Here is a 25,544-nt window from a genome sequence, read left to right as displayed (position 1 = left end):
ATTAATAAAATTTCTAAGCAAAAAGCCGACGCCGTTAAGTCTAGCCCCAAAAACAATTAGGCAGCATTTAAGGTGTAAGCCGGCACGCCTACCTAACAGAGCCCACAGCAAAAATGGTGGCACAAGAATAATGAACAAAGCCAAGCGCTGATTGATGGTAATAGACAAATTTGAGCTCTGCGGCCGAATCATGTGGCATAATGAAGCAGGTGGCTAGGCGGCCATTCGTGGGCGTTAAGTATCAAGCGGGCATCCACAGAAATCCTATAAATAAGTTGGTTGAAGGAATATGTAGAATTTTAATTTTTAAAAATTTGTAAGTTATTTATTCAAATACTTTTGTTTGAAGTTACAAAAATTTGTTGTGGGTGATTTTTTTTTTTTGTAATTTTTTTCAATTTTTGTATTTTTTTTCTTTGATGTGAAATATTTTAAATATTAATTTCATTAATTACATACATATATAATTTATTTAAATTTGATTTCATATAGTACACATGCTATCTTGTTTAAATGCAAAGATCTGAAATCTAAGTTTAATTAACACTTTATTTAATTTTCGCGTTAGTATTTCCCTTTTCTGTTTTTTATTTAACATAATTTTTGGCGCTTGCGCGTTTACGCATATTTTATCATGTATATATTTTATTGTCATGCATGATAAAAAGTCGTTAGATTTGTGTAAATATGGTATATCATATATATGTTTGTGTTTGTATATGTGTATGTACTTATACTATTTTAAATTGGCTCTTAAAACTAACGAAAGTCGCGCTTAAAAATAGTTTTATAATTGAAATACGCTTAACGATTTTCTTCTGTTTTATTGTGATTTCGAATCGTTTGTTTTTCTTTATTTTTATAATATTTTTTTTTTTTGTGTTTTGAAAATCGTTACGCCTATTGGGCTTATAAGAAGGTATATAGAGATATTGGTATGTCTAGAGCTTAAACTTGAACAACTGCTAATGAGAATGAGTCACGACTCAACAGACTCGTTAATATTTACGCTAAATGCTAAAAATCGTAATTGCTACTACTTAATATCAAGAAAAATGCCTACAAATTAATATTTGAGTGTTGTTTTGTATCCACTAATGCTGCTGCTTATTCTTCTTCTTCTATTTCGTCTCTTGTCGTTGTTGTTGTTGTATTTGTTGTTGTTCGTCGGTTGTTGGTTGATGATGAGAGGGGGCAAGCATTTGTAGAGTGGGTTGCGCACCTGCCCCAAAGGCTAATCCATTGCCATTGGCATCGGCATCGCCATCGGCATCGGCATCGCTTCGATTGATTGATGTGGATCCAAGTTTTGATGTGCGTGCTGGGTATCATGATGCGGTTGGCCGAGTCGTGTCGTTTCGAGTCGGTTGGAGTGGAGTGGAGAGCCTTGGATACAGGTACTTATCACAGCCTTCGAGCGCCGCATGCAAATGTCTTTTCTCAAAATACATTCAACATGTTTCCTCCATTTGCGCTCCATAATAATCAACGTCATTTAGTAATAATTATAAACAGAAAACAAAAAACTTGCAACAGCAACAACCAAACCCTAGCAAAAAGCATCAACAAAAACTCATATTGACTGAAATTGACTCTGTCTCAATTTCATTATGTATCCGTTGTTGGTGTTGTTTCTAATTTTGGTGTTGGCTTTGTTTTGTGATGTGTTATGTCAATCAGTCCAGCTGGGTTTGGCTGGTGTTTGTTGTCTTTCGTCTTTGACGTGCTGCATGGTTTAGTAGGTCTGTCGAATCAATTAATCAGAATTAGGGAGAAAAGCGAAAGAAAATGGTTATTAAGTATAATAATCCAATATAAAAAACCTAAAATCCACCAATGAGTGTAAACAATTTTAATTATTTTTAACGAGACAAGAGCCATTATATCTAGCTCTATTAAATGAAAATAATAGAAAAGAAACAGTCCCTTTTCTGTAACTAACTATTAGCTATTTTAAATGAAATCTTAAACTTACCACTGGTGGATAGGACATGTATTTGTCGCTCATATTGAAGTAGGAGCCGTCGGCTGGCGGCGCCGGTGATGGCGATGATATGTAGCTGCCCTTGATGACCAACGAGGAGGCAGGCGATGGAGATGGTATATACAGGCCATTGGAGATCAACATGTGATCATCCTTGGCGCGCATGGGCATGCCCTCAATCAGGCCCGTTGCGCTGTTGCGTTGACTATGCCGCTTGGGATTGGGCAGGGTGCGCGTGAAATCTGGATTGCACAGCGGATAGGGTGGCGTGCACATAGAGCTCTCCTGGTATTTGGGTGGATATGCCGTGGACTGTATGATGTCCACGTTCTCGACGAGATATGTGGAAGCGGCCGCCTTCTTTTGCACGTCCGCCTGCAATGCAGTGATGGGCAGCTGGTTAGGATTAGTCCAATCAGTCTGCAGTTCAATATTTGCTATTAGCTGTAGCCCATTTACCTTATAGACAGACTGATTGTCATCCTTAGAGTAGGCATCATCATTGCTGGGCTCCGTTTCGCCTTGTGTCTTATTCTGCCGCCGTATAACAAACCAGGCTACAAGTGCAGCATTCAACACCAACAGCACCATGGCCGCGGAAGTAATGCCAATGATCATGACATTGGGCAACTCATCCTTTTCGGTATACTCCGCAGAATGCGGCTGAGAGCCCTTGCTTAGCGTGAGCTTGATGTCCGGCAGAAATTTGCTGCCGCCTGCCTCATTGTGCGCCATCACAGAGTAGAAGTAAGTGCCGCCGGGCTTTAGACCCTCCAGCGTGATGTTTTGTTGGCCTACCTTGGCATCCATGTACTTGTATTTATCCTCACCCTGCTGCTTGAAGCGCACTCGATAATACACCTGCATGCCGCCGTCAAAGCCAGGTGTCCACATCAGCTCTACGCTCGTATCGCTGATATTGCCCACCCGAAGCTGCAGAGGCGTATCCGGTCGCGTGGGCTTACTAAACTCCAGAGTTGTACTGGCCTGACCCATTGAATTACGCACCACACACTCGTACTGTCCATAGTCATCCGCCGAGGTACTCTCCACAAGCAAAGCGGATTCAAAGTGCAGCGGATCCACCTGGCGCTCCACGCTCGTGAATTTGTTGCGTCGCTGCATCTTGAGATCCTTGCCATGGCGACGCCAAATGAAACTGGGCTGTGGCGAGGCCAAAGCACGGCAAATGAGCTGTGCCCGAACGCCCAAACGAGCTGCAAAGCGGGTGTAGCCGGGCGAGTGATCAATCTCGGGGGATGCTGCAACCAATAAGGTATTCGATGTTAACTGCTATCGAGGATTGCACAAGAGATGCTCTGCTACTTACTCTGTACGACAAGGACAACACTCTTTGAGGCTGCCGGTCCACGTTGATTGTCCACAGTGCAAGTGAAATTGCCAATATCCCCACGCTGAACATTATCAATGTGCAATAGTGCGGTGTTGTTCTCAAAGGTGGAAGTGGTGCGTGTGGATAAATCGTAGCCGGGTCGTGACCAACGCACATGGGCTGCTTCCAGTGGACGGGCTTGCACTTGACAGGCTAGGACAGCCTGTGCGCCAGATGCAAAGCTTTGACCCTCCGTGACAGAGGTAATAATGGGTGCATCTAATTGAAGAGCAAAATCAGCAACTGGCCAACTTATCGAGGTCGCCTTGGCTACGGCTACCATATGACTACTTACATTCTACAATCACTTGAATCTCCAGCATGGCTGTGCCTTGTGTGTTGAGTGCCTCGCACACATAGACTCCTGCGTCGTTGCGGCTCAGGCGACTTATATTGAGACGAGGTCCATCAGATATCAAACGCTGGCCGCTCAAGGGGTTGCTGCTAATGGGCAGACCGTCCTTTGTCCAGGTATAGCTAATGGACATGGGATTACCACTGGCATGTAGTTCCACTTGTAGTGGTGCGCCTTCCACGCCCACAAAGCTGGTAATCTGAGCAACGTCGAACTTGGGAGGAACTATTCGCGATAGAGGTGGCTATTCAGATGAGATATATCGTCATTGGATTGCTGGGAGGCACTTACAGAGTATGTCCAGGCTGATGGTCTCGTGAACGCTGCGCTGCAGCACTTCGTTGTGACTTTGACAGGTATAGATGGAGCCATCGAGATCTTGGGTAATGTTCACGTGCATCTCCAGTGTGGACACCGAACCGCCCCAGAGACCAGGCCTATTGGCCAGATTGAGTCCTTCCACTGGTATGCCATCCTTCCACCAGCTGATTTTCGCGGGTGGATTGCTCGAGCTGGAATCACAAATGAGTTTGGCTCGAATGCCGGGCACTAGGTTCTTGGGGGCAACACTTATTTTGACTGTCTCCGGTGGAACTAAATGGGCAAAGCAATCACAGTAGATGAGGAACCAGCCCAGAAGGCTTGAGTCAGTCGAATTACTTACAGTGTACGCCGAGAGTCTTTGTGGCGAATAATGGTATCTCGATAGCCGCATTTTGAACCTCACATTTGTAGATGGCATTGTTATCGGAGGCATTCACCAGCAACGACAGCTCCGAGCTGATTTTGTTATCGGTCACCTTCGAAGCGGCATTCAGGCGCTTATCGTTCTTGTACCATTGCAAAGCGGGAGGTGGATTGCCACCAGCGGAGCTGCATTGCAGTTTTAGAATCGAACCGGAGATGAGAATGTCACCATCGTTGTAGCCGGTCAGTAGAGGCGGCGAGGGAGGATCTGTGGAACAGAAGCGGCTAAAGCAAACTGCGAGTAACTGACCCTAGGTTCCTGATCCACTTACACAAAACATTCACCGTGTGCGAACCCACAACATTCTGAGAGAGCTCCGCGTTGAGCGCATGACAAACGGTGATGAAGGTCCGACTCTGAGAATCGATATTCAAGGTTATGTTGGAGCTGCTCACCCAGCCACCATCAGCGCTGATTGTCGTCTTGTAAGTGCTGTTACTCAATGGACGCCCATTCATGGACCAGCTGATGCGCGCTGGAGGATTGGAGGGAGCTGTCACGCAGTTCAACTGCACAGCGTCGCCGACTTTTGCATGGGTAGCGCCGCTCAGGAAAACATCCTTCGGTGCGTCTGTATAGAAGGAGCTTGGCGTTACAGGCAACTGGGGACTTATGGCTAATCTGCGCAACTTACATAGGACTGTGAGATTAAGTTCGGCACGCAACGGAGTATTGGACAGCAGGTTTTTAGCCTCGCAGACCAAATTGGCGCCATTATCCGATGCATTGGCCGTGAATTTGTACACATTTTCCGAGAGGCGACCCGACGTGCGTTGCGGTGAATTGATAACCTCGCCATTGCGATACCAAACCAACTGTGCTGGAGGATTGCCACCACGACTGCGACAAGCGATTTGAACCTCCTGGCCACGACGCAAAGTCTCACCTTGGCTGTAGCCCTCAAAGAATGGCGGGCCAGGTGGGTCTGATTGGATGTGGTGGAAGGAAGACTTAGTTGCTGGCGAATACAATTTAGGGGTTTCAGGACTTACATAGCACAGAGAGCTGTACTTGAGCGCGCATCGGCACATCCGGAGGCAGCGCCTTGTGTCGCGCCTCGCAGGAGAATTCCTTGTAGTCATCGTCAGAACGCGGCTGCAAATGCAACGTGGAGCTGGTGCGGAAACGCTTGGCCGATGTTTGATTTATTGAGACAATGGGCGCTGCAGGAGGCAGCCAAGTTAGACATCGCGAAATAGACATGCTAGAGCTATAACCTTACCCAAAGTCATCGGCGTCTCGCCCTGATACCAGACAATCTCTGCCGCCGGATTAGCATTCTCCGTGATGCACTGTAGCGTTAGGTTTTGACTCTCGATGACCTCCACCTTGGCGTTGCGTGCATAGCCATCAATGGAAATGCTGCTGGGTGCTGCCACAATGCTGAGTTTGGCATTGGCGCGAATGGCCTGGTTGCCAGCGGCCGGGCCCACCTGGCACTGGTACTCAGCATCGTCCTCGAGCGTGGCGTTCTTAATTTGCAAATTATATATGCCATGGGCGGCATCCACCAACACCGAGTAGCGCGGAAAACCGGGAATTACTGCTGAGAATCCTAACGCGAAGCCATCCTTTGTCCATTGAACCTTCCCTGCGCGCGAGGACACCTCACAGCGCATCAGCGTATCTGTGCCCTCCAGTATTTGTAGATCGTGAGGGGTAACGCGGAACTTTTGCACAGCGGGTGAGGCGGCCGATGGGGTGACTACCTGGGCACTGCAGGTGAAGCCAACTGGGAGAAAAGAAAAAGAGGAAATTCGCATATTGTTAATCGGCACGTTCGACAATTGCGCACGTAGTTGGCAACTGCAGCAGGCGGCAGCGAGCACATAGTTCAATTGGCAACGCAATCGACGAATCGACCTGTCACACGGCCCAGTCACAGCCACAGTCACAGTCACCGTTACAGTTACCTACTTTTCGCAGCCCACACATAAAATAACCATTACTTAAGCGTAAGACCCAACGACGCAGCCCAGTCACATCTCACTAATTTGGAACAACTTTTATTTTATTTTTTCTTGTTTTTTTTTTTCTTGTTTTTTTTTTTTTTTTTTATTTGTTTCGCACACACATGGCTCCCATGTGTGTAGGTGTATGTGTCAGGGCACTTTCAGACTGTCATTGAGACATGGACATGTCTGTCCGCCCGTCCGTCTGTGTCTCAGTCTTCATCATGGTCTGCCCGTTGCCAGTCTGTGTGTCGCTATATCAACCCACACCGAAACGATGTAGGTCTCCAGCTTGCGGCTCATTAGCATTAAAATGTCTTAAAGAAAAGAGCAGGCCACGTTCGATACCAAATTGAACCGACTACTTAGCTGTGTCTGTGTTCGAGTGTGTCCGTGTGTGAGTGTGTGTTGTCGTCGACCTAATCAGCATTAGAGCAATCTACAAACTTGTACGGAGGGCTGAAGAAAATTCTTGTCAAACTTTGCAAAAGCTAAGATCTAGAAAACTATATTAAATTTATCAAATAAAGTAGGAGCTCCGGTTAGATGAGTTGCCTAAGGGACTCAAACATTCAAACTCCAATCTTAGGATATAATATAAGGCAGCTCATAAGCATTACTCATTTATTAATGTATAAAAAGTGCTAATGAAAGCCAACGATGAAGGTTAAATTAATATTCAGTTCCACATATCTCTAATGACATTTTTATTTCCCAACTAGCATCTCATTTTTAAATCAATTTAAGTCGCTCCATATTTCAAATTGGCATTTAGCTACTGCTATTAATTAACATTCAGAAAGCAACACATAATTCTCAGCTTATTTGAAACTTGACTGCCAATCAAAACAAGTTCAATTAGTTCCATTCCATATAATTCAATTCCCAGACAAGCCAAAGCTAAATTAAACTGGTTAAAAAAAAAGACAATGTGTTTTTATAAAAATATGTATAATTGATTGCATAGTTTTTGTGCCACTGTGCGGGACAGGAACCAGCAAAGGCAAACATCCAAGCGCTGCGTGAGACGTGCCTACAAATGGTTCAACAAATAAACGTCGCTGTCGTGGACTTCATCAATGGATTAATTGATTATTTGTCGTACACAACAGCCGGGCCGAGGCTGCACGGTCTTGAAACGAGCTCGATTTCCGTTGGACTTGGGCACGAAATGAACTACAAATCAATATATGTATATATATATATATATATATTTATATATATATGTATACACATCTGCATAAAATAGAGCTATCCATTGGATATGATTTGGTAACAACGGAAACGCAATGCAGCGACCACCCGCAGTTGCAAGTTAGTCATTCGTTATTCTTGGTGTTGGGGGCGCGCTTCAATTTGCATTGGGCCGCATTAACTTGGCCCAAAGTTCAAGCAATTAAGACCAAAGACCAAGAGAGACAGTTGACCAACTGCAACATTTCCTGCGGCAATTAACCAACAACAGCAACAACAGTAACAGCAACAGCAACTACAAAACTGCACAACTTGACAGGTTTTGCGATGACAATGACAACGACAACGACAACAACAACGACGAGAAAAACAGAGGCCAAGCCCAGGCCCCGTCTCCGGTTGGCTACAACTCATTTAGTGTCATTACGAGGTGCCCCCCAACCCCTCTTGCATATACATATGTACTTATACATTTGTATATGTATACCTTGGCACATGCAAGAGAATAAGCAATGGGTAATTGTCACACATATGCAAGGCAGGATGGCCAACAAAGAAATCCTTGAAGTGTGACAGTAGGAAGCACTGGCAGAGCACAGTTCAGAAAATAAAAAAGAAAACACAGGCTGCAAAGTGAAGTAAATGAAAGACGAACAGAAGGTGGCTAAAGTAAACCGGTTTACCATTTCATTCATGCGTTCTGGCCGGTGGCCAGTGGCCAGTGGCCAGTGTCTGGTTGTCGGAGGTCGGGGCGCAAGGAGTCAGCAGTCAGCAGTCGGTTCTCAAATGCTCTTCCAAGTGGCTGTAATTGTCAACTGGGCCCACAAATTGTACGCAAACTAAACTAACAGCTTAACCGCAAAACCGTTCCATGCCAGCCGATGTTGATGATGCCGATGCCGATGCCTATAACGCTGCCGATGCCTCTGCCAATGGCGATCCTGTGACTCCGTCTCGAACTCGGCCACAAGTTAAGTGAGTGTGTGAGCTGGCCTAGGCGCAAAGCTTGCTAATAGTTTTGAGCATGGACTACGTCTACGTGTGGCAATGGCAAGCGAAGCGCAACGCCGGATGTCGCACTAATGGTCAGCAGCGCAACCCCTTGCTCGCACAGTCCCTGCTCGGGCGCCAACCTTATGTGCACTGTACTCCACGCCTCTCTGCTTTGTAAGTTAAACTATCTACAAGTCATTAACTCATATAAAGCCAGCGACTGTCGCACAGCAGGCAGGCAGCAGGCCAACAACGTGTGCAACAGAGACCGAGCGATGTTGCTGTCCACAGACAATCCATACTGAAGTGGCCTGGACCTAAACCTGAACCCGGCTCGGGGAACTGCTACTCTTCTATTCTCGTACTCTGGACCAACGCACATTTTGCTCAATGCTTTTGTTTTTTTTTTTCCCTCGCCGTCTGTTGTCCGTTGTTGTTTTTATTTTTGTCTTGTTTCTTTCTGCTGCTGCTGCTGATGTTGCTGCTGCTGATGCTGTTGCTGCTGTCTTATCAAGACCAGTTTCCAGTTTTGCCGCTGTTTCTGTTTTCGGTTTGCTGTGTTTGCCTGCAACTTCAGTGCGTTAATGGAAAATATTGTGGCATATCACAGGAAATCCGGTGAGGTTTTTTCTCGCACTCCTTTTTGCGTCAGGACACTTAGCGTGCACACAGTCAGCAACAACATGAACAAGCACAGCAGCAACAACCACAGGAACAACAACAGCACGAATGACTTTGACAAAATTAACGGTCACATAAATCTTTGCCATAGAGCTTCTAGGCGCTCTTTGCGGCTTTGCGTTATAAATTTAATTAAAATTTCTTCCTTTTTTTCAATGTTTTTGTTGTTGTTGTTGCTGTTGTTTTTCGTGGCGCGTTTTGTTAATTTAACAAATGTCTTTTATTATATTGATTAAAGCGGCTTTGGTGTCAAATTTGTTGTCAGCTATGTTAAGCGCCCACAAAGTGTTTGGAATTGTTTTAAATGGAGCTGCGCAAAGGATTTCTGGGTAGCCATGACAATTATTTTCAACATGTGGCTTAGAGCTCACCACACCACACAGCAGCAGCACCAGCAGGAGCTCTCCTCACCGCGCGCGGATATGTGGAAAGGCTTATAATTTGAAAAGCAGCTAAGTAAATGGTGTGCACTCGATGCTGAGCCGCTTTGGCCAACAGATTGTTGGATCATTTTCCTCCAAGCTGGTTTTGTTTAACCATAAGGACATGGAAGGTAGCGCATTGTAGCTAAATCTCAAGAATCGTATTATTTTATTTGCAGCACAAGATGCTTAGTTATTTCTAGAGCTTATTGCTAATTTAATCGAATTGTGTGGCCACAAATAGATGCTCAAATTTCACAGCATGTTGTGATATTTAAAATAGTTTTTTAATCATAAATCCCAGCCCGCATGGCAGTCGTCTATCAATCTTCGTAGCGCAGGCAAACTGGTTTCTTTGACTAGAATATCAACGTCATCACATTGTAACAATATTAATAATCATGTGTTGTATTTTTCGGATACGCGTTTCAAATGGCAAATATTTATTATTGAAAAAGCGTGAGATTATTTGTTGACTTGATGTCAATACATAACAAAAGTATTAAATCAATTGAAACATTTATGAAAGATACGTTGGCTTGCGTATTTATTCTTCTATGCATAAACAAATATACTCATTTTCCTATATTGATTCGCTTTGAACTTGTTTTTCATCTTTTCAATAACAAAATTGCCAGCACCCTTTATCCAGACTTCATCTTTCATATTCACTTGCCCGTCGATTTCAATATTCTCTTTTATTGTCTGTGCTCTCGGCTATCTTTATGGCTCTGCCCAGCCTCAGTCCTTCCCCAGTGTCACGGAGCGAGCATTTAATGTTCGCCTTGGGCACGCTTAATAAATTCAAAATAAAACGCATTTGACTCACGCGATTCGCACAGCCCACAATAACATTCTCAATGGCAATGGCAATGGGGTTCCCGGAATTGGTCTCCTTCCCTCTCTCCCGCTCTATCTCTCAGTCACTTTCTCCTGCCGCCTCTCTGAGCCTGCGAAGCTTTTGGTAAATTTCACACAAATTGCCGCATTACCAAGTCTGTCTGACTGTCTGTCTGTCTGTCTGTTTGTTTGTCTGTGTGTGTTTGTGTGCACTGATTGAATTATAAAATTTGCAGCTGAACAAATGTGACCAGCCATATCAAATGGTTACACACACACACACACCAGCGACACCCTTCCACTACCCGTACCCCTCTCTCCGTCTGCCAGCCAAAAACGGACAGGCTCTTTGGCAGCGACGTTAAACTAATCAACTAATTTGCTATGAACTTTGCGGTCTGCACAAATTAGAGCGCCATTCTCGGGGCAGGCCAGTGCCCGTTAAGGGGCAGGAAGAGGAACAGAGGAACAGGGCCAAGTAACCCAGCCAGCCATAGCATTAACATTAATTATTTTCTGCTTCATGAGCATTTTAGATGAACATGAATTGGAGACTGGAACGAAGAAGATGTGCACCCGGCTGCTGCTGCTGCTACTGTTCCCGCTGCTCTATGCTCAATGTTAACCGGCGCTTTCATCCTTAATTAATTAATAAAAATTATTGCCCCTTTTGAACTCTGCGGCTGTCAACTATTTTTTAAATATGCAACAAAATACTTTCTGTTTTATTTCATCCATTCTATTTTTGGTGTTGTCTCTGTTCGACCGCAGCACGAAAAATTGTTTTGAAAATTGAAAGTATTTTGCGGCAGGCCCATGCGGGCGAGGCAATTAGTAAATTAAGTCTGGCATTTGGAACAGAATTCTGTTCAACTCACATTTTAAATGCAAAAATTTTTGGCTAAGCACCTAAATTGTTAAACATGAATTCGAAATTTTAAAACCCATACCATATAAGCAGCAAATGGAGCTCGTAAACTTTATCAAAAATATAAAAATACATATGAATATTTGCATTAGTGAGACAAAAAAAAAAAAAAAAACACTAAAGCTAAACAACACTTTTGAAACCAAATTTAACAGCATTCGGAAGATCCGAAAAAATAACAAAACGAAATACAAACCAATTTTGCCGTATTTTGTTGTTGTTGTTGTTTATTTCTCTTTTTTTCATAATAAAATAACAAAGAGCTGTAATAGATTGATGATTTTATGACTGTAAGCCACTCAACAAAACATTCGTTGGTTTATACGTTCGTCCGGTTGTCAAAGCCCGTCCAAGCAATCTTGTTGTTGTTGTCGCAGATGCGTGGGCTAAAGATCTTTAACACCCACACATCCCGCAGAGCCGTCGGAGGGAAAAAATGTATTTTTGAAAAAAAATTGACAAATTTTATTAGTCATAAATTTTGGGCAAGCATAAAAATCATAGACAACACCTAGGCCAGAACCAAAAAAAAAAAAAAAGAAGATAATAATATAAGAAAGCTGCGTCGGCAGTCTATGAAAATAAATTAGTCAGTGAAAATATATACATATAGAAAAGAAAGTTGGAACAATATAGCAATGAGCAAGAAGCGCCGATGCCTAAAAATATGCAACAAAATATTATTTAGTGCGCTCGTAAAACTTGGCTGGGTGTTTGTATGCAAATGGGCAAAGTTTGTGGCACTTCTTGTCCTTAATCCTGTTGTTGTTGCTGTTGTTGTACTCTGTGGCAGGCAAATTAAATACAATTTTTTGTCGGTTTTTTTGTTGTTGTTGTGGTAAGTACAGCAAAGCTTCGGCGAGGGTTGGCGTTGCTTTTAACGTGTTAACTTTGGTTCTTAACAGCAAGACTACCGGTCTTTAAGCTAAGCCCACACTCCCACACACCCTCAGAGACGCAGAGCCGCCGAGCGGCAGCTGTTCCATTGACACAACCCACAGCGCTGTAGGGTGTTTGAATAAGAAATCTAGCGAGCTCGGCCATTTCAAAATGGTACAGCAATACACATATTCATACATAACATATACTCATAAAGAAATCAAAATTAACATTTAGCGCTAGCCACGGCTTAGAAAACCAGTTCGAGTGCCACTAACTAACTGAACCGTCGCCACAGCCTACGTGCCTCAAATACGGGTTTATGAATGGCAACCGCCATATGAATGGCTCACAAAGACGACAAAGACGTGGGCCGGCAGTGACGGACACACAATCCCCTACCGAAAGACCGGCGCGTCGGGGCTCTGAGCTGTAGCGCATATCAAACTGAATTTTAATTTAACTGGCCAATGCGAGCGGCTGTTTGAAGCGTAGCTCCAGCTAACGCTACAGCTCTAGCTTAGGCTATGTATCTACAGTGAACTGGTCGCTCTGTCTCAGGCACCCAGAGCACGCACCTGGCTTTGACTTTTTTGCCCGGCTTAGTTTAATGCGCTCTGCGAATTGGCGGATCGACGGACGCCGGATCGACAGCTCTGGCAGCGATCGACGGCTGCACTTGTCGTTTGCCAAATGCCAAGACACGAAGCCATTGCATGCCACACTTGGCTGTTGCAGTTGCCGTTGCCATTACTGTTGTTGCTGCTGGCTGGTGTATGTGGCAGCTGCATAATTATAATGTCTGGGCCCAATTGGCCCGCTGGCTTTGTATTATATATTTTTCTCTCGCTTTTCTGAATGTCTTGACTTGCCGAGCTGTGTGTCTGCCTGTCTGTCTCGCCAAAAGGTCAAACTACATATTTTTGCTGTTTTTATTGACGTGCTGAACTTTGTAGACGTCTAAGTGTGAGACTTAGAAATGAGCTTAGCCTGTAACTGGGTTAGAAGTATTTAAAACTTCACTGTATAAACAAAGTTAACGCTCAAATTATAATAAAAAGGCATTTAACTCAACTCTTGATAACAATATATATTTAAAACAAGTCATAGATTATAAAATGTGTCAAATAAATTTTGGTTAATAAACAAAATGTTAGCCTTCATAAATAATCGCATAACACAAAGCAAATTTTTGTAGGAAACTGCTTAACATACAAAAAGCATAAAAAATGTGCATAAAATTTGTAAATTAATAAACAAAATTAAGAAAATATCAGAATCGTAAATTCAAAGCTTGTTCTTTTTTCGTATCAATTTTGAAAATCAACAAATTCTGGTAATTATACAATATTGCATTTAGCTTAATTTTAAAAGTCGCGTGTGTTTCAATTTAATAGGACTGCAAAAAAATGCTGAATTAATAAAATTTTAAGCACACTATTTAAATTTATGGGATTCGGAACTATCTCACTCCATTGCATATTTAAGCCTGTGACTCTTCTTTTTTACTCACTAAATCAACTATAAATAAGTATATGCAAATATTATGTATGCAATTCCATTTGATTTTTATGTTGTATTATTTTTGTATTTTTATTGCCTTGTACCCGCACGCTCACGTAGAATCCATGAATGAGTTTGCGGGTCTGTTGAAAAGTTTTTTAGTTTATTTTCGAGTATTGTGCTTGCCTTTTTGTTTCATATTATTTATGTATACAGATTTAAACTTTTTAACTGTGGGATTGTTTGTTTTCAGCTTTATAGAAGCCAGCTCGTTTGTTTTTAAAAAGTTTAATGGCTGTCTGATTGCAGACCAAAATGCTCGTATTACCTATTTATATTTTCAAGGATGTATTCATTAAGTTTTAAGCTTTATGCATGTTGGTGCGCGTGAACAAATGCGGGTGATGTCCATAGATTTTATATCTTTTATTTAAAGGCGCAATATATGGTATATATAAAAATAACCATTTCATTTTTAATCTAAGCCCAAACGTCGCTTGGTCTAAGAACTGAACACAGCCAGTCAAGCGCGTCGGTCCAGAAATTCAAGTTATCTGACGGCGTTTTGAAAACTGCTCGAGCATAACAACTGTCTTCGGACCGCAGTCAAATGTTAGATAATCAAGCGACACCATGGCCAAAAGATACGCTCGCACTGCAACATGAAACACGGGCACACTGGTCAGATTAATGGCTCCAAGCTGATTAGTTTGAGGCCAAGACAAGAGACAAGACAAAGGCCAGTCAGCGATGGAAGCCATAATTAAGCAAAGCCGCCGCAGTCCGCTGTTTAGTCTGAATTTGTAAATTATAGACAAGCCGGGTGGGAATAATGCTCCACATGCCCGCCAACCAAAATGTTCATTTGTCAAAATTAACACGCAGCCAAAAGCCAAGAGCCAACTTGCCTCTGTTGCTGCTTCTGTCGTTATTGTTGTTGTTGCTGCTGTTGTTTATCTGCTTGTTGCTAATGTTAAACAGTTACTAACTTAAAAAAGATTGTTTCAGTCACGATGCGTAGGAGCAGTCAGTTATTAATTATTTAGGCACTTTAATATAAAAACTCCTACTGATACACCTTAACCCAAATACAGCTTTGTAAGTAGTGAAACTTCTATTTATATTTATAGCTTAGAATGTCTGTATACATTTTTTAATATTTTTTAAATATTTTTAGCTTGAATGTTTAATTCCTTTTTTATTAATAATTACTTTTTTTTTCAAGGGTTTTACTCCAATTATTTTTACATACTGTATTTTTATTTATTTCTATATTATCTGAAACCCTCTCCATAAAATAAAAATAACTATTTAAGAGCATATTTTTTACTCCTGCATTTTCTAAAAAAGTTTCAATTCATCAAACAAACTTTAAGAACTTTGTCATTTTCCCACAGCTATTTATGTCCATATTTGGTTAATTTTCAATTACTATTCAATTTGACCCAATATTGGACATTACTTATTATGCTTGTTGTTAACTCTTGCAGTTATTCTTGGTAATTGCAAAAGCAAATTGAAAAAAAAAACAAGACGTTTAACAATTTTCACATTGTCGCGTCTTGTTATTAATTCAATTTTTTATTTATGTTGTTTATTATATTATTTCAGTTTTGTTGATTTTCTTATTTTTATTTTTGTTTGGGACACAGTTAACGTACACTTTTGTGGGTTTTCGGCCAGGTCTTTCTGGCAGTTTAATTGAGGCAGTGGAGGGGAAAGAGACACCGACAACTGCTGTTGTCCAAAACCGGCTTAGGCGCGTCGCACACACACTCAAGCAAAACAGACAACTCATAGCCATCCATCATTATGAAATTTGTGTGTGTGTGTGTGTGTTTAAGCACGTTTGTGTGTACACGTTTGTGTTGAAGTATCGGGGCGAGCTGCACCTGCTCGCATTTAGCTGGCCTGGGAAGCACAAGTTAAAGTCGAAGAGGCCTCCTTCATTGATAGTTTCATGCACTCGGAGCTCAACTTTCGCATGCGCAAAGTTGTCGGACAACATATGCTGACCATCCAGGCACAGTTCCAGCGCTCCAGCTCTACTCCATTTGAAGCGGCGATCTGTGGTAGCTAGAACCGGCCCAGCTGGCTCGCTTCAGCTTCTGTTTTTGCTGTGATTCTGCGTGCTATAGTCTGGGGTCTGGGGTATCGTTCGGGTTATTTTATTTTGTTTTTGTGCGCCCAACGTAAGTTAATATGACTTGTAGCACGATGATTGCTTCCTGTGGCAGAGAGTGACTCGAAAACTCGAAAACTCGAAAACTCGCACGACGCGCTTAGGCGCTGACAGCGACGCTGACTACGCTTCATCAGCTTTTGTTGGCCAACTTTTGCGAGCTGACTTTTTTTATGAATGAAAAATCGCTGCTGCTGCTTGCGCTGTCGTTGCTGTCGCTGCTGGCGGAAGTAATAAATTAATTGAGTAAATATCGATTCGCACTGCTGCTAGGGCTGCCCTGTTAATTGGCAGCACTTGAACAACATACACGAGCGCGCACGCAAACATACTCGTACACTTAAACAACAATCGAGCATAGAACTTGCAGCTCTGCAATTGAAATACTACCACATATTTTTCTTTTCTATTTTGCATAGCCAATTTGGCTTGTTTAAGGGCAAAAGGATGTAACATACATTGGAGTAGGGTATCTGGCTATCAAGAACCAGAGCTCGTCAACATGAACGTTTGTCGTTGTCGTCGTCGTCCTCCTCCAGCAGATTAATGACCATTGATAGCGCATATTCAAGTGCGCATCGAGCGTATATTAATGCAGCTTGATAATTTATTGAAAGCGCTTCTAATGAATTTTTATGTTTGCCTTAAAGCAGCAGCAGCAGCGGTAGTAGCAGCAGCAGCATATTGGTGAGGGGTACTTTGGGTGCTGCCAAAGCGCTACTAAGTGCCTTTTAACGGCTGCTTCCGTCAGCGCTTGACTTGTAATTTGGTACCTAAAGCGTTTTTTATGGCAGCTTTTATAGCAGCATATGCCAACAAGCTGTGTCATGCTGCGTACTAAACTTAATTAATTGGCCAACGGCGTTGTTTTTACCAATTATTTCAAGTTCCTTCGTCAACTTGCTCAACTAACACTAGTTTAAGGTCGGCAACTAAAAGGTGAGAGAAACAACTGCAGTTTAAATATTAATTCACTTTTAATGGCACTTTGTGAAGGTATATTTCTAGGATGGGAGCAGAATTTCTGACTTATTTGTAAATAGCTGTCCCCTATTATATACATGCAGTCCAGCAGGATACTTAGATGTGCCTAGAGGGAAGTGCCTTGCACAGCGAGGTGCATTTAGCTGCAGGCAGCAAGCGTACAGACGGATAAGGAGTCACTCATCCTTCAGTTATTTTAAATTGGCCGCAATAAGTTGATTTTGGTGCTGAATTTATTATTGGATCATAGAATAAACTAGCCTGGGGCCACAACGTAAGTTATTTTATGGCATTCAATTAAATTGTGCAAAAACAGATGGCAAAAACTTTATCTTAAAGATAGGAGTTATATATGCAAATGATTGCATTAAGAGTATATAATGTTCCGCCCACATATTCTGCTTAAAGTGCGACACACACGCAGCTTTTCATCAACCTGCTTGGCCTGCCTCCGCGTTCTGCCATAAATTACAGTTGCTGCCGCTATAAACCGCTATAAACAACATCCGCAGCCAACTTCACACGTTACAGATCTTTAACCCAATATTTTGCAGAAAGTTTATTATTTCGTCTGTTTCCTTTTTTTCGTTTTTTTTTTGCTGTTGTAGTTTTTGTTTTTTGAGGTGTTGGTTGTTGTCGCTCTCTCCTGAATATTGCTGTTGCTGCGACTGCCTTATCGCATTGATCTGAGCGTCATGCATAATTGCATATATCAGATGCAAACACCTAACTGTACACATGTTGCTATAGGTGTACATATATATATATATACATATATATACATATATGCTCGTTACGAGTGGCCCGTCATATCCAGCGACTGCAGCAACAACCAGAAGGCAGCGGCAACAACAACTGCAACTGTTGCAACTTGTTTGCTCTGGCTGCGGCTGCTGTTGCCGTTGCCGTTGCTCTTGCTGTTTGCTGCAGTTGACGCCACCTAACTGTCAACTTTCTTTTTTCGCCGGCGCACATAATTACAGCCAACCGTGTGTCTGTGTGTGTAAGTGCCTTTGTGTGTGTGCGGTGTATTAAGTTTTACTTGCATGCAATTAGCATAAAAAATATCAACAGAGCTTGCATTTATATAACGCTACAAATTATGCATCATTGAAACTGCCACAGCGGCAACGGCAACGGCAGCTTCAGTGGCAGCGGCAGCGGCAGCAGCGCCAAATTGCAATGACGTTGAATAATGACCGAAAATGCAATGGCAACAGCCGCGAACTGCCACCCCGACTACCAGTTACCAAGTGGCAGTGGCAGCCACGAGCCGCGCCAGTTGCCACCGCAGTTGCCGCAGCTTCAACTTCAGCTTCAGCTGACGACAGACAAGCGACGATGATGGAGACGGAGATGCAGCTGGAGACGCTGAGCGCATATATGTACGTATGCTGGAGTCGCCGACAGCTTCCCATCACCGTTGTAGGTGCCGTGCCACAGACACCTCACGCACGCCCATTCCCACTCCCACTCGAAATCTTGGTGCATTGGCTGCAAATCTGCAATTGCAAACATGCACACACAAATAAACACGGCTCGATAGGCATAGACATTGTGCTCGAGATGTGCAAATAGAAATGTGATTCGGTATTATCGTGATTAAGCAACATTTATAAACACATAAAATAATGTTAGTAAATATGTATCATTGCAAAAATATGCTTATTTACAGACTTTTAATACAATCGGTTTAATTTAATTGCGTAAGAAATAAATCTATAGCTGTAAGCGATGGCAAATCGAAAAAATGTACTAAATAAATACACTTCAAATATCCCAAATTTGCTTTAATTGCAATTTACAGTTTCTTCATCAAACAAATGATTGAAAAAATCACTGATAATTTATATGTTATAGTTTGTTGGTTGTTATAAGCAACAAAAAAATATTTACTCGAGCAGGTCCAGCCTAATAAGTATTAGACTACAGAAACATATAAAATTGGTATTTGGGAGCCACATTTTACTATAGAGTATAAAATAATCATGACTCATGGTAAGCTTGGTACATATTATGCCTAAGATCAAGCTGAGCTGCCTTTTTATTACTATTAATTTATTTCATTAGATATTAGAGCTTGCTGTATTGAATGAAATCATTTGAAGGAAACCGAAATGAAGTAAAATATCCAATTTACAAAAAGAAATCGACATTTGCGCAATTTTCAAAATAATGTGAACGTCATATTGTTTTTCTTGCTCTCTTTTTTCGAGCGTGTGAAAGCCATAAAAGTCAGCAAAATAGGGTCGCATAATAACAATATCGATAATATGAACGTGCCCATCTCTAATTCACACATATGCAGGAAAAAAACATATGCATGTACATGTGTATGCACATGTGTATGTGTTTTGTGTGTGCTTTGAAAATAGGCCCAGTTGGGAGATTGGAGGGCCACGGCACGCATGAATAGATGCATAGACAGCTCGACGCTTTGAAAGCGCATTCGTAGAGCTCTGCTCGGGTTTTTACTCACTTGACGCGCAAAGTGCTGCAAAATAAGCGCAGCGCTGGGCGCACATAAAGCATAAATATACAAATACACATACGCACACACACACACATGCATGCAAAAACAAACAAAATGAAAGCGTATAGCAGTTAAAAAACACAAAAAATAAGCAAAAAAAAAGTTATATAAAAAACACAAAAAATTGGTTCAATTTAGCACAAAGACAACACTAAGGAGGGGGAGAAGCACATCAGACAGCATTGGCAGCATCGGTTCATGATGGGCATATGGGCCTATTCGGAGCTCAGTTCAGCTAGGTTTTCCTTATTTTCTTTCTTTTTTTGCAGTCCAAACGAACGACGACAACTCGTTAGCACAAATTTGCTATGAGGGGTGTTTAATGGGCGGGTGGGAGTTGGTACTAAGGTGCGGGGGGTGGGGCGAGAGAGTAGAAGGAGAGTGGGGGTTTGCACTCCTCACTGTTGTCAACGCCCTTTAAATGGGCAGCTACGAAAAAGCTTTTTACAATAGAATGAAAATCCAAGCAGAACGCGTTCCCAAAGCCGCCGCCAAAAAACAGGAAAAGTCACTTCACTTTGTTGCTTTTGCTGTTGTTGTTGTTGTTGCTGTTGTTGTTGCTGTTGCTGCTGCTCTTGATGTTGATGTTGCTGTTGATATTTTGGCAAATTTTCATAAACTGTTATTTATTTTTATTGCACAAAGAAAATGTAAGCAAAAGAATAATACAAAAAAAAAAAAACAACAAAAACAACAGCAAAAGACGCACCAAAGCTGCGAGCAATTTTCTGCTGCTTTTCGTTATTATTATATTTTTTTGTCGTGTTAATTTTTTTCGATGTTGCCGTTTTGCTGGCAAAAGTCTGTGGCGGAAGTGAATTGGCAAAAAAGACAACAACAACAACAACTACACACACACACACACAGAAAACACGACGAAAAAGGAAAATGTTGTGCGCTTTTGACCAACCCCAGCCAAAGGCGGCACAAACAGAAAATGTTTGCGAAACACAGAAAAACAACAACAGGAGCAACAACTACACACATATATAAATTTATATTGTATAAAAAGAGTGTCAGACTGAGCGACTCGTTGAGTACAGGCAAATATGCATGAGCCAACAACAAGAACAACAACAACACCAGCAGCAACAAGAGGCACAAAAACAACATCAGCAATAACAACTTGGAAGCGCATTTTATTTACATAAAAACAAATGACCAGCATTTTGTGCGGGTCTCCAAGTTGCTGGATAACATCGAATAGTCAAAGTCAAAGCCGGGAGTGAGTTGTACAAATGGACATTTAAAAAAAAAAGAAGGTAAGACAGGGGTTGTAATTATCCAACACGAGAGATGGGGGCAGCAGCAGCAGCAGCAGGAGCAGACGAAACCCTCAACAAAGTTGCACACGTTGGTAGGTCTATTAGGTAAATGCCTCAGCCTCAGCATGGGCCTGGACCTGGGCATGGGCCCGGCTCAGAGCATTTTGGAATTTGCTGGGAAAGTTGCAATCGTCAGCCCCAGCATGAGCTGGCAAATACTTAACTATGCTCGTATGAGAGAATTGTGAAAGGATGGCGACAGAATAATCTGTAGATAGCTTTTACTTATAACTAGCACAAGGTACATAAGCCAAAGGAATCCAGCTGCAGATACAGATAGACAAAAGTAGCCTAAAATGCAAGCATAAATGAAACTTATTTAAAATGAATTGACTTGACAGGTAATAACTAAAAATGTAGTGCAAATAAAATGTTGACAGAATTGCCGAGGATACGAAGCTGGATATGTTATGTTATTTTACTTAAACGTTGTTTTAATAAAAAAAATATAAATATTACAAATAAAAATGATGATAAAAATTAATAAAATAATCAGTTGTTATCAGACATAAACCTCAATAATAATGTTTAAAAATATGCTTTTAACAAAGCTCTTCATTTGATCGACTTAAAAGTGGAAAATATTTTAGTACTTTAATTAGTTAAACTAAACAAAGTAATGGAACCCTTTAAATAATTGAAACACTGCAAACTCGAAGCTCTCAGACATATGCAGAGCATCGGTTAAGAGCTCTGTAAGAATATTACACAAAAGTTTTGGGCCAGTTCCAAGTGGAGCACAGCCAGATTTTGCTAAGGCAATTGCGGTCAGTTCAGGTCTTGTACCGGTCCACCTGCCCCCCGCCTTCGGCCCCTGCTCATGCTGCTTTTAATGTTCTATGCTGCACTCTTATATGTGGGCTGTCTGCTAACCTCCTCCCGTGCCCGCTCCCGCTCCGCTCAGCCCCAACCCACAACCTGTTCAACATAATTCGCAGCAGTTTTTTTAATCAGAGCAAGTGGCTCACTGGACAAGTACTCGTAGTTCTCGGGCTGGTACTCGGGCTGGGACTCTTAGCAGCTGCTGCTGCTGCCCACCGATTAGCCGTAGTGCTTAGCCGGTACCAGTTCAATGCACTGCAAAGTGGTTACGTATTATAACCCACACACAGACACGATGGTGGCGCAAGTTTTAGACAAGTGCGTCAAAAGTTTTATGCCAACGCAGATTTAAGTTACGGCTTTAAGCCAAATCGGTGCTAAGTCCAGCTATGAGCCGAGGGCCGTCCGTTTGCCGAGGTTTTAGCTTTAATTCAATTTGCCTAGGTAAATCGCTGGGATTATATAGTAAAGTCGGACGTTCATCTGCATACTCGTACTCGCACACACTTATACACACATATCCATACACATCGCATAAACCTACATATTTGGCTTAAAGCTCTGTACGCCATCTGCCCCCCGTCATCCCCTGGTGCTGCCTATCAGCGCTTACGAGTGTGTAGGCAAAAGAGATTTGTAAATTCTACACTTTTTTTTTATTCAACTTCTCACTCTATCTCACCCTCTCACCCGCTGACTCTCGGCTCCCGCCTCGTCTTTCAGAGCTTAACCACATCCTCAATTTTTCTAGTTGTGCTAAAAAGCGAGTGAAAAAAAATGAACGTAATCATAATTTTTGTGCCGTCTTTTGTAGGTTGGCCGCTTGCTACACATGTTGAAAATTTGACTGCCTCAAACTGTGTTTTGCTTGCCCCATTGCGGGCTCTGGGGCAGGTGTATTTCTTTTTAACAGCCTGCCTGCCGGTTTTTCTCTACTTTTATTTTGTGTTTTTGAGTTTTTGTGTTTTTTGCCTGCCCTGCCAGTTTGCCCGCTTGCCAGTTTGGCTTGTTTGCCTTTTGCAGCTTGACTGGTATTAATTTTGAACGCGTGCAAATGGAGCTGGTGCCTACGACCACATGCCGGGACAGCTGCTCCTGCTGCTCATGTCCATGTCCCTGGGCGTGCGCCAAAACCAGCGACAGCCCGAGCAACTGGAGCTGCGGTCATAACGATGCCAACTGCAACTGCTGGGCCCCCCCTTAAACTGTTGTCCTGACGAAGGTTCCAAATTAAAATGATGTGCCACAAAATATTTAAGCAATTTTGAAAGTACACATAATGAATATGTACGAAAATCGTTATGTCAAAAATCTTTTCAAATTGCTCTTAATGGATTTTTCGTCTTTATTAACTCAGTTATTTTGTAATAAAGCGCAATCAAACTGGGATATAGCAATTATAAGGGAAAAGTGGGGGAATATTGGGCAATCAAATTGAGGCTCTTTTAAATGTCTCTGTTGCATTTTTTTTGGTTTCGCACATTTGACAACTTTTTTTTATCAGCAACAAAGCAAATCTTTAATAAAATTATTGACTGGTAATCCCCCTCAAAATCTATTTCTATACTTTTTTTTGTCTTTGCGCCACTTTGAATCGTTAATGCAAATACACGTTTATTTATTTAAAGCTTCTATTAACAGCACGTTAATTAAAGATTCTCAATGCTCACTAATAAATTCGTCATGTGGTGTAAAATCATTAGGACTGTGTTAACGAAGACTCGATGACAGCAGTTGGACCGATCACATCTAAGACTCTTAATTTGATTTCCAAACATTTTCATCGGGGTTTTCATCAATGCAGCGACTGAGTTTGGCCTCAATTCATTAGCATTGGATCAAAAACAGAACTTTGTAACGGCCAAGCACAAATTCGATGCACAAATTGTGTGAAACTTGTTAAATGTTTTACATTTTTTATGCAAATAGTTTTCAATTAGCAGTCAAACAAAGTGCTGGGCAACAAAAGCGCGGCTGACTTTACAATAAAAATGCAAAATTGCAAATAATTAAAAAAAAAAACAGGAGCAGCCTGCCGACTGCAGCCTGCAGCAGCGGGCAATAGCAACAACAAAGTGCGATGGCAAAAATTAAATTATGTGTGCCACAAAGTTCGCCTCGAATTATGTCGCATAAATCAAATAAACAGCAGCAGTGGCAAAAAAGTAAAAATATAAAAATAAAACAAAAAAAAATATGAAGAAGTGGAAGAAGAAGCAGCGGCAGCAGAAGTTGAAGCTGCAAAAATGTTGAGGAAAATAACTGAGAAAAAATTTATACGAAAAACTTTTGCATTTAAAGCGAGCCCGTGGGCAACAGCAGCGCGATGGCAGAGGAGGGGGTGGCTGCTGAGTTGGTGGCAAGTGCGCCGTGTGTTAGCGCAACACTTGGCTATGGCCAAAAAAAAATACCAACAACAACAACAACAACGAAAAGCAAAAAACAAAAACAGCAATTTTTATACGTATTCGTATTGTGAAGTAGAAACCACAGTCAGCAGTGGCAGCAGCAGCAGCAGTGGCAGCAGCGGCGACGGGAGGCAAAAACAAGTGTTTAAATGTCAACAGCAAACAGAAGAAAAACCAGCAGCAGCAACGGTCCCAGACAGGCCAGACAAAAGGAGTTATGTGCGAGTGTATCCGCGGAGTCTGCGGAGCCACACAATTCATATGGAAAGATAAGCGCTGCCGCGTCTGCGTCTGCGTCTGAGACTCATCTTCTATTTTATATGTATGTATTTTAGTTTTTTTTTTCGTAGCCCAGTCAAATGTCATGAACTTTTTGGTGCGCAGTCCACAGCGGTCAAAATACAAAATAATACAAAAAAAACAAAGATAGACAGCAGCGCTGCATCTATGAGATACTTTTTGGCGCACATAAGGCGACGCTTCGCTTAATAACTTACCCGAAAGCAATGCAAATGTCAAAGTTATCCAAAACTGCATCTTGCCGCCGTTTGATGTGTATATTTGTTGTTGTGATTTTTAACTATTTGATTGGCCGCGTTGCTCAACACGTGGAATTTTTTCTATATTTTTTTGTAGCTGTTTACAGTTGCAGATACTTTGTATCTTTTGTGTTTAGTTGCAAGCGGCTGCCTGTTTTAGGCTTGGCCATGCATTAGAGCCATGCATTTGGGTAAACATTTTGCGCAATAGACACGAAGTACACAAAGACACACACACACGCACACTCACACACACACACTGAGCGTAAGCTTGTTATTTAATTCAAACTGTTAAACTGAATTTAATAACCTTTTAGGTGTTTAAGCCATGCAAATGCTTTTTAGCGGCTTTCAGTTGTTTGTGCTTTGTCGTTAATTTCCAACTCGTTTCCACTCGACTTTGTTTTGTTTTAATCGTTGTTGCACTCGACACGCTAGAGACACGCGACGTACATAAACAACGCGCAGACCGTTGAAGACTAAACGCAGATACAAATGCCGCCTCCGTAGATACGTCAGCCCGACAGGTCCAACTCGAAGCGCCGCTCACAGACGATTGAAGCGAACTCGAACCTGGAATCAGGTGGCTCACAGAACGAAGCTGCAGCCAACTCGAACTCAAACGCGAACTTATACGATGAAAGCGAGGCGAGTTATTGCCGGTTTGAGTCATTGCTAAGCCAGTCATGCGACGAGAAAGAGGTTGCGGCTAACCAGCTCTTGTTGTAACAAACATCTATATGATTTTAACTTCAAAAAAAGTTTTAATTAAATTTTTAAAATGTTTGACTAAAAAGTTATATATTTATTAATTGACTTTCAAATTTATTATTTCTTTCAACATTTTTGGCAATTTTTGTCATTTTTCTGTGTATCTCT

General features: G+C 42.0%; 1 protein-coding gene across 1 annotated transcript; it reads right to left on the bottom strand.

Annotated features, from left to right (window-relative positions):
- Positions 1-892: 892 nt before the first annotated feature.
- On the bottom strand, positions 893-24,663 carry LOC115762399 (nephrin). Its single transcript, XM_030704588.1, has 12 exons — positions 24,624-24,663; positions 5,703-6,212; positions 5,473-5,643; positions 5,115-5,405; positions 4,752-5,051; positions 4,397-4,687; positions 4,024-4,326; positions 3,673-3,957; positions 3,315-3,596; positions 2,444-3,246; positions 1,976-2,359; positions 893-1,744 (listed from the first exon to the last, which is right to left on the bottom strand). The coding sequence occupies exons 1-12, from the start codon at positions 24,661-24,663 to the stop codon at positions 1,736-1,738; spliced, it is 3,669 nt and encodes a 1,222-aa protein (XP_030560448.1). The 3' UTR covers positions 893-1,735.
- Between the last annotated feature and the right edge of the window lie 881 nt (positions 24,664-25,544).

This window comes from Drosophila novamexicana, unplaced genomic scaffold (genome assembly GCF_003285875.2).
Source record: "Drosophila novamexicana strain 15010-1031.04,08,12 unplaced genomic scaffold, DnovRS2.1 tig00000008-arrow-pilon, whole genome shotgun sequence".
In the NCBI taxonomy this organism is placed as follows: domain Eukaryota; kingdom Metazoa; phylum Arthropoda; class Insecta; order Diptera; family Drosophilidae; genus Drosophila; species Drosophila novamexicana.
Note: the sequence above shows the minus strand (reverse complement) of the source record. Positions and strands in the feature narration are given on the sequence as shown.

Coding starts and splice junctions, on each gene's coding strand:
- LOC115762399 (XM_030704588.1), bottom strand. CDS start 24,663: ATGCAGTTTTGGATAACTTTGACATTTGCATTGCTTTCGG. Junction 5,052..5,114: donor ACTTAATCTCACAGTCCTAT/GTAAGTTGCGCA, acceptor CCTTCTATACAG/ACGCACCGAAGGATGTTTTC. Junction 4,327..4,396: donor AAAGACTCTCGGCGTACACT/GTAAGTAATTCG, acceptor TTGCCCATTTAG/TTCCACCGGAGACAGTCAAA.